At 51.7% G+C, this 12,295-nt stretch overlaps 1 protein-coding gene across 1 annotated transcript; it reads left to right on the forward strand.

Annotated features, from left to right (window-relative positions):
- Nucleotides 1-9,019: 9,019 nt before the first annotated feature.
- On the forward strand, nucleotides 9,020-11,815 carry LOC139325570 (ficolin-2-like). Its single transcript, XM_070955505.1, has 6 exons — nucleotides 9,020-9,104; nucleotides 9,226-9,339; nucleotides 10,145-10,272; nucleotides 10,712-10,841; nucleotides 11,021-11,155; nucleotides 11,308-11,815. Exons 1-6 carry the CDS (start codon nucleotides 9,020-9,022, stop codon nucleotides 11,556-11,558), a joined length of 843 nt encoding a protein of 280 aa, XP_070811606.1. The 3' UTR covers nucleotides 11,559-11,815.
- Nucleotides 11,816-12,295: the final 480 nt, after the last annotated feature.

The raw sequence follows: 12,295 nt of genomic DNA on the forward strand, positions 1-12,295 counted from the left end.
AGAGTTCTTAGCCTTTGGGCTGTGGGTACTGAGGGAGCCGGTTCCCTACTGCTGTTCTATTACCAGATGAGACAGTCCATCTACTTTAATGCCAGCCACCGTGAGACGGTGGTTTCGATTTATCTCATTCTCTGGTTACTTCAAATGGCCTGAGACTCCTCTCCATTGTTGTGAGAGGACAATGGAGTCCAGGTGACCCGCACCTAATGGCTTTGTATTCTTTCTCCTGGACCTTTTTTTGACTATCATCGTTGAATCCCTGGCCACATACCATCTTTACCCCAGGCTACCTGGCTGTATTCAGTTGTTCAGTCCCTGTACCCCACACGCACCCTCACAGACAGCCCGGAATTAATAAGCCATACGACAAAACTCTTTGAAGATAAAGCTGGCAGCAACCCAGTGGCTAGCTGCCAATTCAGACTTTACTCACACAAAACAAAGATTAGACTGTCAGCATTCCAATAAAACAGGCAGAGTGTCAACAATACAAGGATTAATCCAAATGCAGTCCGATAAAGCAGGCAAAGTCCAGTAACACTGAGATCATGGAGTATTTCCAATTTTTGCTCGTCACAAACTGAACCGGCCACCACACCCACATTTATACCCTGTGGGGTGTGGTCCAGTGACTCAGCTAATCTCTGGCATGCCTTCCCTTCTGCTGTGCACGCTTCTCCCTGCACCTCTGTCGCGGGTCCAGCCAACACTTATCTTCTTCATCGCTGTCCACCTGTGGCTGCGGGGACGTGCTTGGCTCTGAGCCTATCATTTGGCCTTCGGTGTCCTCCGGAGGCATTGCCAGAGAGGAGAGTCCTGGAGAGGGAGGCCTTGCCAACTCCTCTCCCTCACTCTCAGAGTCTGCATCTGTCGATAGCCCAGGCTCAGGCAATGGAGCCACAACATCAGCGGCCGAGCTTCTTGTGTTGTGAGACTCCCCCTTCTCGCAGGCCTGGCCCTCCACACTATCGAGGGCCTACCTTGATTATGGGTCCCGAGAGGTGGCATGCAGCGAAGAGGAGGTTGAGGAGTTTTTATCCAAATGTTTAACTCAATTTTTAAGGGGTTCCGGGGGGGGGGAGGGTTGGATTGGAACTAGGGTTGTGGGTTTGGGGGATAACCCACTGAGGGTGGGACCTGGCCTGGCTGGGGGTCACGGCATGGGAGGTGCGAGGCTCGGGGTCAAGGAGGGGGTTAGCGTTTGTACCGATGAGGCCATTACATCAGTACTGTGGGTGGGAGGGGCAGATATAGTGGGAGCAGGGGGCCATACCTGGTTGCAAGAGTGCGCGCTCGTTGTCTTTGTGCACACTCCAGCCCCCAATGCTCTTCTTGTTCCCCGGGTTGCTCAGATCCTCAGGGCCCGGGCCTCCGGCTGATGTTATGCAACACCAGATCCATGGTAAATAAAGCCCCCCTCATTTGTGAACTTCTTCAGGAGGGGGGAGTGGACCTGGCGGGTATCATGGAAACCTGGTTGGGCCAGGAGGGGGGTCCTCCTCGTTGAAATGTGCCCAACTGGTTTCCATTCCTTTCCTACAGCCGAGGTCACAGGGTAGGGGCAGGGGGGTGGTGGTTGTTATAAAAGAAGGTCTTGGTCTGAGGGAGGCCACTGTTCCTCAGACTGCCAGATGTGAGTCCCTCCTTGTGAAGTGGGGTCATGGGGTACAGATGGGCTTGCTGATTACGTACCTGGCTCCCTGCCACGTGGCGGCGGCCCTGCCCGAGCTGCTCAACGTTATAGCCTCGGTGGCTTATGGTCATAGGGGTTTTTAACCTGCCATCCGTCGGTGAGCATCTGAGGCGGCCTGGGAGTACATGGCTTCCATGGCGGCTATGGACCTGACCCAGTTAGTTCATGGCCCTACTCACACGGGGGGAAACACGCTGGACCTGGTTTTTGTCTGTGGTCAGTGGTTGAGTGAACTTGAGATAGGGGATATAGTGATTGAGCCCTTGTCATGGTCGGATCACTCCCTCTTTCACTTTGACCTTCGAACTGCCACACCCCGTCGCAGGGAGGCGGAACCGATGAGGTGCTTTTGCCCCAGGCACCTGATGGATCCGGATAGGTTCCAGACGGAGCTTGGGCCATTCCCTGAGGCTCTGGCTCATGACTCAACTGAAGACCTAGTGGCTGCCTGGGATAGGGCAGCTGCTGGAGCTTTGGACCGGGTCGTGCCTTTGCGGCCTCTGACCTGGTGCCGGTCTCACCTGGCTCCTGGGTTTACCGAGGAGCTGAGGGAGATGAAGCGCCAGAAAAGATGCCTGGAGAGTGGTTGGAGGGCCAGCCATTCTGAATCTGACCAAACACTCGTAAGGTCTCATATTAAGACCTACCTAGTGGCGATATAAGTGGCAAAATGTAATTATTTTTCCGCTCTTATTGCATCATCAGATAATCGCCCGGCTGCCTGTTTAGCGTGACCCACTCCCTGCTCCACCAGAGAGTGCAGGAGGACCCCTTGGAGGGCAGGGCCAAGGATTTTGTGCAGTATCTGTATGACAAAATCGCTCAGATTCGGGAACACCTGGACTCTGACTGGGTAGATTCAGGAGGGATGATGGAGGCAGGTCTTGAGAATGTTATCTGGGAAGAGTTTGACCCTGTGACCCCCGAAGATGTGGACAGGATTCTGAGTAGACTGAGCACGGCCACATGTTTATTGGACCCGTGTCCCTCCTGGTTGGTGCTGGCTTCTCGGGAGGTTACACAAGGCTGGCTCCAGGGGATTATTAACGCTTAGTTGAGTGAGGGTGACTTTCCCGTCTTGAAAGAGGTGGTGGTGAGGCCTCTCCTCAAGAAGCCTTCCCTGGACCCAGCAGTGTTAGCAAATTATCATCCAGTCTCCAACCTTCGCTTTGTGGTGAAGGTTGTTGAGAGTGTGGTGGCGCGACAGCTTCCCCAGTACCTGGATGAAACGGCTTATCTAGATCCGTTCCAGTCGGGCTTCAGGCCTGGGTACAGCACTGAAACGGCATTGGTCGCATTGGTTGATGATCTCTGGAGGGCTCGAGACAGGGGTTGTTCCTCTGTCCTGGTCCTATTAGACCTCTCAGCAGCTTTTGATACCATCGACCATGGTATCATGCTGCACCGGTTGGAAGAGTTGGGGGTGGGGGGCACTGTGTTGTGGTGGTTCTCCTACTTTCTCTCCGACCGGTCACAATCTGTGTTGGCAGGGGGGCAGAGGTTGACCCCGAGGAACCTTGTATGTGGGGTGCCACAGGGGTCAGTCCTCTCACCCCTTCTGTTCAACATTTATGTGAAGCCAGTGGGTGAGATCATCCGTGGTTTTGGGGTGAAGTACCATCAGTACGCTGATGACACTCAGCTGTACATCTTCACCCCGAACCACCCCAATTATGCCCTTGAAGTGATGTCCTGGTGCCTGGAGGCCGTGCGGATCTGGATGGGGAGAAACAGACTCAGGCTCAACCCATCCAAGACCGAGTGGCTGTGGTTTCCGGCGTCCCGATATAGTCAGTTGGTGCCATCACTGACTATTGGGGGTGAGTCGTTGGCCCCTATGGAGAGGGCTCACAACTTGGGTGTCCTCCTGGATTCACGGCTGTCTTTAGAAGAGCATTTGACGGCTGTGGCTGGGAGGACTTTCTATCAGGTTTGCCTGATCCGCCAGTTGCGTCCCTTTCTGGATTGGGACCCCTTACGCATGGTCACTCATGCCCTCGTCACTTCCCACCTGGACTACTGTAATGCTCTCTACATGGGGCTCCCCTTGAGGAGCACCCGAAGGCTCCAACTGGTCCAGAATGCGGCCGTGCGGGTGGTTATGGGAGCGACGTGGTGTTCCCATGTAACACCTCTCCTGAGCAAGCTGCACTGGCTCCCGTGGTCTTCCGGGTGCGCTTCAAGGTCTTGGTTACCACTTTTAGAGTGCTCCATGGCTTAGGACCTGGGTACTTACGAGACCGCCTTCTGCCACCAGTAGTCTCTCACCGGCCAGTACGCTCCCATAGAAAGGGGCTCCTCAGGGTGCCGTCGGTCAAACAGTGTCGACTGGCGGCCCCCAGGGGGAGAGCCTTCTCTGTGGGGACACCTGCCATTTGGAACAAGCTCCCCCCAGAAATATGGAGGATCCCGGATTTACGCACTTTCCGCCGTGCCCTCAAGACCTTTTTATTTCAACAGGCTGGCCTGGCCTAACTTCCTTTTAATTGTTAATTTTAAATTTGTTTTAAAACAATAGGGGTGTTTTAATCTGTATGGGCCAAATTATTTAATGTGCTTTTACATTGTTTTTTAAATTTTGTATTATGTGTGTTTTATCCTTTGGCTGTTCACCGCCCTGAGTCCTTCGGGAGTAGGGCGGTATATAAATCCAAAATAAAGTAAAGTAAAAAAAAGTAAAGGAAGGGCTCTGAGCACCCCCTCCAGAAAGGCTTGGCACATTCCAGGTGGCTCATCCAAGCAGTCACCTGCTGAGGCTAACAAGAACAAGGATTTCTGGCTGGTGGGGTCCAGGAGGAGGGTCTTCTCTGTCCTGGCTCCTGCCCTTTGGAACCCGCGCAGGTGGGACTGTGATCTTCTGCAAGAGCCTGAGGACCCTGCACTGGCTTGGGCCCTGAAGGACAGCATCTCACTGGAGGTAGTTGACAAATTAAGAGGCAATCCCCCCTCCGCCCCCCATGCATGTGTTCCCTCCCTCCCCATCTTTTGAGTGATTTCCTTTTTTCTCCAAATACTTTTTTTCTTTTTACTATATAAAGAAAGAGCAACAATCTCAATGTCTATATAAACAATGTGTTGTCTGGTTATGAGTGATTTCGAAGTGCATGAAAAATGAGTGATTTCCATTTTTATTCTTTTAAACCATGTTTTCCTGAAAATAAGACCTTGTCTTATATTTTTTTGAACCCTGAAATAAGCACTTGGCCTTATTGCCATGCGCTCAAAAGCCTGATTGGGCTTATTATCAGGGGATGTCTTATTTTGGGGAAAACAGGGAAATACCGTTTCCCTGAAAATAAGGACTATCCCAAAAATAAGCCCTAGCATGTTTTTAAATGTGTGTGCCTAATATAAGCCCTACCTCCCCCAGAATAAGCCCTACTTAAGAGCCTGCGCAGTTAGCCGGATGCCCATTCCCTCTAGTGGCTTGCGGTGCTGGGACCATGAGGTGGAGTAGTGGTGGAACTGCCCCATGCGCCTGCACCAACTTACCTCTGAGCCCTCGCAACCAGGCCATCCATAACCTGGCACCTACCATATGGCAGCAGCATCAGAAGCCATGTGCATGGCTGCCGGCCCACATCTACTGGCTCCTGGCCACAACAGAGCAGGAGGTTGTGCGATGTGTTAGTGCCATGACTGTGAGGCAAGGCAGGTGTCAGGGCATGGATGGTCTGACTGCAGGGGCCCTGAGGTTAGCTGGTGACACAGCTCCATCCCCTCTGCCTCGAGGTGGTGGCACTCGTACACCGCATGGCCTCCTGCTCTGTCATGAGCAAGCAGAAGTGGGTCTGCCGCACATGGGAACAAAAATGACACTACCACCCCCGAAAATAAGCCCTGTGCATATTTTGCTACCCAAAAGAAAATAAAACCCGGTCTTATATTCAGGGAAACATGGGTATTTCTCTGTTAGGATTTAATGCATTAATGCTGTAAGGTGCCCGGAGTCATTTCCATATGAGATGGGTGGCAAATAAATTTAATTAATAAATAAACAAACACCCTTCCCTCCTCCCCAAGTAACAGGACGGAAAGAACAAGCAAAGACGAATCCATGGAAATGTATGTGAAAAAGATCCCGCATTCTCTGGGGCACAAAAAAGTGTTATTTAGTCTTCTGCACAGAAAGTGGCTTCGATCTCTGCTTATTGGTCTCCTTTGGCTATCTTGGGGAGGGGGGGACTAGAAGCCCCATAATGTCTATTGCCAACCAGCTGCAGCCACTGAGCCTGCCCCTCAGGAATAAGACCCTTTGGCAAAGACCCTGGCACAGAGAGTGCCAACCTCTCCTGCCCTCTTTCTACCCAGGTGTCCCAAACTATAAAGAGCTCTTGAAAAGAGGAGTGGTCCTGAGCAGCTGGTACACCATCTATCCCCAGGACTGCCAGCCCCTGGAGGTACTGTGCGACATGGACACCGACGGAGGTGGATGGATCGTGAGTCCGGTAGAGGGCAGCTCTTCCCAGGTGCAGCCAAGGCATTCAGCATTTCTGACTGCACAGACACACCCAGGATTGTAACTTTGCTGCTTGCCAGGAATATGCTAAAAGAGAAACTGAATCTTTCCTGAGACCAGGATGGGGGCCGGAAGGACCATGGGGGGAAGGGGTCCAGCACTTCTGGGTGGACAAGGCCAGCTCTGAGTCCCCTAAAATTTGGGAAGGGAGGAAAGAGTATGATTTGGGGGCCTGCTGAGCTGGAAGGTAACAGGATGGAAAGAACAAGCAAAGACGAATCCATGGAAACAAACTTGTGAAAAAGTTCCCACATTCTCTGGGGCTTGCAAAAGCTTTATTTAGTCTTCTGCACAGAAAGTGGCTTTGACCTCTGCTTACTGGTCTCCTTTGGTTATCTTGGAGGTGACTAGAAGCCCCATAAGTCTGTATCCTTCTTCAGCTGCCTCTGAGCCACTGTGTAGTTGGGTAAGGAAGCCACAGCTGCAGGAGCCCATGAATAGCAGAAGAGTTGGACGGGATCTTTGAGGTCCTCTAGTCCATCCCTCTGCCCAAGGCAGGAGATCCTGTACCATTCCAGACAAATGGCTCTGCAACCTCTTCTTGCAAACCTCCAGTGATGGAGCACCCAACATCTGGAGCCAAGACATTCCATTGTTCTCCCTGTCAGGAAATTTCTCCTTAATTCCAGGTTGCATCTCTCCTTGATAGGTTTCCAGACGTTACTTCATGTCTGGCCCTCAGGGGCTTTTGGAGAATAAAAATCCCCTTGAAATGGTGTTTGTTCCCAATCCAAGTGGCCGTCCATCAGAGTTGGGGTTGCAAATGCCAAAAGGGGAAATCTGCTCCCTGAAAGGGACCCCCAACATTCACTAGGAGGCTGAAATTGGGCTCTAGCAGCCTTCCAAGAGAACACCTGGCCTCCCATCGTAAGAGGAGAATCTGAGCTACGGTGGTTGTATAATTCTTGGTTGTAAAATCAGTTCTTGATTGTATATACAGATGCATAGAATCAACATCATGTGAAGTGTTAGTACCTCTTTATAAATTCTTATTAAGGCCACACCTGGAATCCTGCACCCGGGTTTGGTCACCACATTATAAAAAAAATGTTGAGACTTTGGAAAAAGTGCAAAGAAGATGATTAAAGGCCTGAAGACTAAAATAAATGAAGAAAAACAGTTGCAGGATTTGGGTTTGGCTAGTCTACAGAATAGAAGGACTAGGGCCGTGATGGCGAACCTATGGCACGTGTGCCACAGGTGGCACGTGGAGCCATATCTGTGGGCACCCGAGTGTTACCCTAGCTCAGCTCCAGCGTGCATGTGCATGCCAGCCAGCTGATTTTCAGGCCTTATGGGCCCACCGGAAATCGGGAAACAGGCTGTTTCTGGCTTCTGGGGGGTTGGGGAAGGCTGCTTTTGCCCTCCCCAGGCTCCTAGAAAGCCTCTGGAGCCTGGGGAGGGCAAAAAAACAGGCCTACCGGGCTCACCAGGCCATCACGGGCCAAAAGCAGTGGGAGCACAGGGGGGTCACGTGCGCATGCACCGAGGGCGGGGCACATTGAATTATGGGTGTGAGCACGCGTGTGCTCCACCCCCCGCACTCCCCCCGCTTTTGGCACACGACGGCAAAAAGGTTAGCCATCACTGGACTAGGGGGAACATGGTAGCATTATTCCAGTATTCGAGGGGCTGCCATAAAGAAGAGGGGCTCAATTATTCTCCAAAGCACCAGAAGACAAGACAAGACAAATAATGGATGGAAACTAAGCAGAGAGAGAAGCAACCTGAATTTAAGGAGAAATAACAGTGAGAACTATCAACGGGTGGAAAGCTTCCCTCCAGAAGTTGTGGGTGCTCCATCACTGGAGGTTTTTAAGAAAATACTACCTGAAATGGTAGAGGGTCTTCTGCTTGGACTAGAAGACCTCCAAGGTCCCTTCCAGCTGCATTTTGATTGATTGGAACCTTCTCCTTGCCTCGTTGCTTTTAATCCTTCAGTCATGTTGTTCATATTTCTACAAAACCAGGAAGGTTACTCTGTGGCTATTTAGCGGGTTCACACCGTGTCAGGCGTGCCTCCTTTCAGAATTCAGGGAAGAATGACCCCGACACCGTTTTCATGGAGTAAAGGTACTTTTACTAAAATCGAACTGAATGCAGCCAAAGGAAAGCAAGATCTGACGCAATAGGCGGGAAAATCACATATAGAAAGCAGCCTCCCCTCCCACTGTCCAGCGTAAATCATCCAATCCAAAGGCCCTCCAGAGGTCAGTTGGAATCACACGTCTGGCAGTGTCATCAATCTGGAATGTCAGGACTGTTGTTTCGATAACCGCTTCAAAGGCACAGGACTGCAGCTAAGTTTCGCTTTCGTTTCCCCTTCCTCTCATCCTCCAGCACGCTTCCCCATCTAGCAACTCACTAGCTCCCTCTCCCCCCCGTTACCATGGCAGCCGACAAGCAAGCATTGAAAGAGTGGAGTGAAAGATAACAGCCCCCAGATTTGAAGTCTGGCATAATTTTGGCCATTGGACCATTGGTCCCTTAAGTCCGAATTGGAGATCTGGTTCTGCTGACAACCCACCAGCAGGAAGAGAGAATCACCTGAAGGCATCTCATGTTACAGTAGCCCCATTTTCCCCCCTTGCAGCTTTGCTTTGAAGCAGATGGGTTGCCTCCCTCCACAATGAAGAATTACCCAGGTGTTTAACTAGCCGGGGTGTGTTTTGATCAACAAGGAAGCAGTTTGTGGTGTTGTGATGTTGCCCTGGAGGCCTCACTTAAAGGGGAAAGGGACAAAAGCCGGCTGCCCAAATAAAAGCAGAGGGTCCGGGGCAGGCTGCAGTCGGAGTCCAGCGGGCACCATGTGGAAAGCTGGAGAGCAAGTGGGTCTCCTCCTCTTCTGCCTGATGATTGCAATCCATCGAGGGGCGCAGGAGTCCTGCCCAGGTGAGTAACAGGCAGCTTAGCTCTGAGGAGCAAGAAGGGCAGCATTACCGCCCTTCTCAGATGAGAAATTTGCTTCGCTTAAACCAAGTTCTTTCCTCCAAATGTTTTCCTTCCTTTGCAGAAGCTAAGGAGCTTGACCCTGAAGTCAACGATACAATAGCCATTGTGCGGGGGAGTCCAGGCTTGCGAGGACCACAAGGGCCACGGGGGCCCCCTGGCATTCTAGAGATCAAAGGTGGGTCTGTGGACAGAGGGTGAAGTTGGCTCCTGAACCTGACCCCTTCCGAAAGAAATAAGCCGTCTTGTCACCCACCTTTCAGCTGGGGGCTACTCCCCTCCCTCCCTGAGAAGGGGGCACCTGGAAGCCTCACCAGGCCTTTTCTTAAAAGAGGCTTTCAGGGAATCTCTGGGAAAATTGGAGCCCCAGGGCCAAAAGGTGAGGTGGTCGACAAGGCGCCTCGGGGTCGACCGCTGCCCCCCTGCCAACACAGATGGCGACCGGTCAGAGAGGTAGGAGGAGAACCACCGCAAAACGGTGCCCCCCACCCCCAACCCCTCCAACCGGTGCAACATGATACCATGGTCGATGGTATCAAAAGCCGCTGAGAGATCTAACAGGACCAGGATAGAGGAGCTTCCCTTATCCTGAGCCCTCCAGAGATCATCCACCAACGCGACCAATGCCGTTTCCATTCTGTACCCAGGCCTGAAGCCGGACTGGAGCGAATCTAGATAAGACAGCTGAAGTTAGGCTGAAAGGGACTCCTGACAGATTGGGAGGCTGTGGCACATCAGACATAGTTGTGCCTCAGTTTTGTAAGTCTGTCGGACTCCGCACATTCCATAATTTTATAAATTATTTTTGAGTCCATTGGTAAGTCCTCATTCTTCCATTCTTGTGCGAATGCCAGTCTCCCTGCGGTGATTATGTGCAGCATCAGATACCATTTAGTCGATCCAATATTTCTGGGTCTAAACCCCAACAGAAAGGTTTCAGGTTTCAGTTCCACTCTACACTCTCCTGCCCTGTTTCTGCCCAGGTGCCGCAAACTGCAAAGAGCTCTTGAAAAGAGGAGTGGTCCTGAGCGGCTGGTACACCATCTACCCCCAGGACTGCCAGCCCCTGGAGGTGCTGTGCGACATGGACACTGACGGAGGCGGATGGATCGTGAGTCTGGCAGAGGAGGTTCTACCCATGTGTGGCCAAGGGGCGCAGAGCTTCTTACCTCCATGCCTTGGATGGGGCCTTCTGTGGGGAAAGGGGGTTATGCCCCACAGCAGAGACACCCAGGATTGTAACTTTGCTGCTTGCCAAGAATGGGATGAATCAGAAATCAGAGTCTTTTCTGAGGCCAGAATGGGGGCCGGAGGGATCCTTGGAGGGGGATCAGCACTTCTGGGAGGAGAAGGCCAGCCATGAGACCCCTAAAATTTGGGAAGGGAGGGAAGAGTATGATTTGGGGGTCTGCTGAGCTGGAAGGTTAAGGGTCCCAATTCTCCCCTGCAGGTCTTCCAAAATTTGGGAACAGAGGGTTGTGGGGAGAGAAAACTTTTGATTTCGGGATCTGCCCAGGCGGAAGGTTAGGAGTCCCGATTCTCCCCTGCAGGTCTTCCAAAGGCGGTCGGACGGCTCGGTGGACTTTTTCCGGGACTGGGCTGCCTACAAGAGAGGATTTGGAAGCCAGCTGACCGAATTCTGGCTGGGGAACGACAACCTTCACTGCTTGAGCTCGCTGGGTGAGGGGCTTCCCCTTGCAGCCCTGCACCCTTCTGTTGCCAGGGGAGAGGGGAGCAGGGCCCTCACTGGGAAGAACTTTGAGGGGGCCCTCAGCCCCCTCTGCAGATGGAGGAAGCACCAGAGAAACATATGTTCAGGATTGTGAGTGTTGATGGCTGAGCAGTTCTCTTCCTCCTAGGAAAGAATGAGTTGCGTGTTGACTTGATTGATTTCAACAATCAGCATTCCTTCGCCAAGTATGCGTCCTTCCAGGTGGCGGCAGAATCCAAGTGGTATCAGCTAACTCTGGGCGCCTTCACAGGGGGCTCTGCAGGTGAGTCCCTGACAAAGTCCAGGGGGGCTTAGCATCCTTCTCCATGAGCCTCTTGGAATTGGGCCGTGCCAGTCAGGCTAACTGGCAGGCTGATTTCCTGGAGATGGCTTGGACTGGCCTTCCAGGCACCCACCCTGCTCTCTGCCTCCCAGGTGACTCTCTCTCCTACCACAACAACATGCCCTTCTCCACCCGGGACAAGCGGCAACATCCTGGAGCGTCCAACTGCGCTGAGACCTTCAAAGGTGCCTGGTGGTACAATGCCTGCCACTACTCCAATCTCAATGGGAAATACTGGCTGGGAGAACATAAGACCTTTGCCGATGGCGTCAACTGGATAAAGGGGAAAGGCTACCACTACTCCTACAAGCACACCGAAATGAAGATCCGGCCTGTGGCTTAGGCGGCTCCTTAAGATGATGGGGCCTTTCTTTCTGAGGGCTTCCAAAGGGCATCTAGTCCATCCCCTCTGCTTTCGATTTGCTACCTTGATAGAGAGCTTGCATTTTACAAAATTCACATGATTAAATGGTCTTTGAACAGCTACTCCTTGGTGCCTTTGTCCTTGGGTGGGTGGAGGGCTTTTCCATTTGCCCCGCTCCTTCAGCTCCACTGGAGTTCGGCAGCCATTGAATATTAATGAAATAAATAAAAATAGGATCTTCAACCCATCCGAAGATCTCCAAGTTTGCTTTATTCCTATAAATAATTTATACTTGCATTTTTACTGTAGTTTTCGTTTTTTTATTGTTTAAGATACATGTTAGGATTTTAATGTGTTAATGTTGTAAGGCACCCAGAGTCGTTTCCATGCCAGATGTGTGACAAAGAAATTAAATCAATAAATAACCCCATCTCCCCAAGCAACAGGATGAAAAGGAGAAGCAAAGACTGATCCATGTGGAAAGGACCCCACATTCTCTGGGCCTTCAAAACGTTGTATTTAGTTTTTAGCCCAGAAATAGCTTGCTGACCCCCCTCCCACTCTCCTTTGGCTACCTTGGGGTGGGGGAGGTACTTATGTAGCTCCATACATCAGCACAGTTCTTCAGTTGCCTCTGGGTCATTGGGTAGCTGGGTAAGGAAGCTATAGCTGCAGGAGCCCAAGAATAACAGAGTTGGAGGTCTTCTAGTCCATTT

The sequence above is a fragment of the Pituophis catenifer genome, unplaced genomic scaffold (genome assembly GCF_029215685.1).
Source record: "Pituophis catenifer annectens isolate HBS135680 unplaced genomic scaffold, rPitCat1.0.hap2 SCAF_17, whole genome shotgun sequence".
NCBI classification, from domain to species: domain Eukaryota; kingdom Metazoa; phylum Chordata; class Lepidosauria; order Squamata; family Colubridae; genus Pituophis; species Pituophis catenifer.

What these genes read in the sequence shown, in the direction of transcription:
- LOC139325570 (XM_070955505.1), top strand. Translation starts at nt 9,020, where the DNA reads ATGTGGAAAGCTGGAGAGCAAGTGGGTCTCCTCCTCTTCTGCCTGATG. An exon ending in CTGACGGAGGCGGATGGATC is followed by an intron (nt 10,273 to 10,711) that starts GTGAGTCTGGCA and finishes TCTCCCCTGCAG; the next exon opens with GTCTTCCAAAGGCGGTCGGA. An exon ending in TCACTGCTTGAGCTCGCTGG is followed by an intron (nt 10,842 to 11,020) that starts GTGAGGGGCTTC and finishes TCTTCCTCCTAG; the next exon opens with GAAAGAATGAGTTGCGTGTT.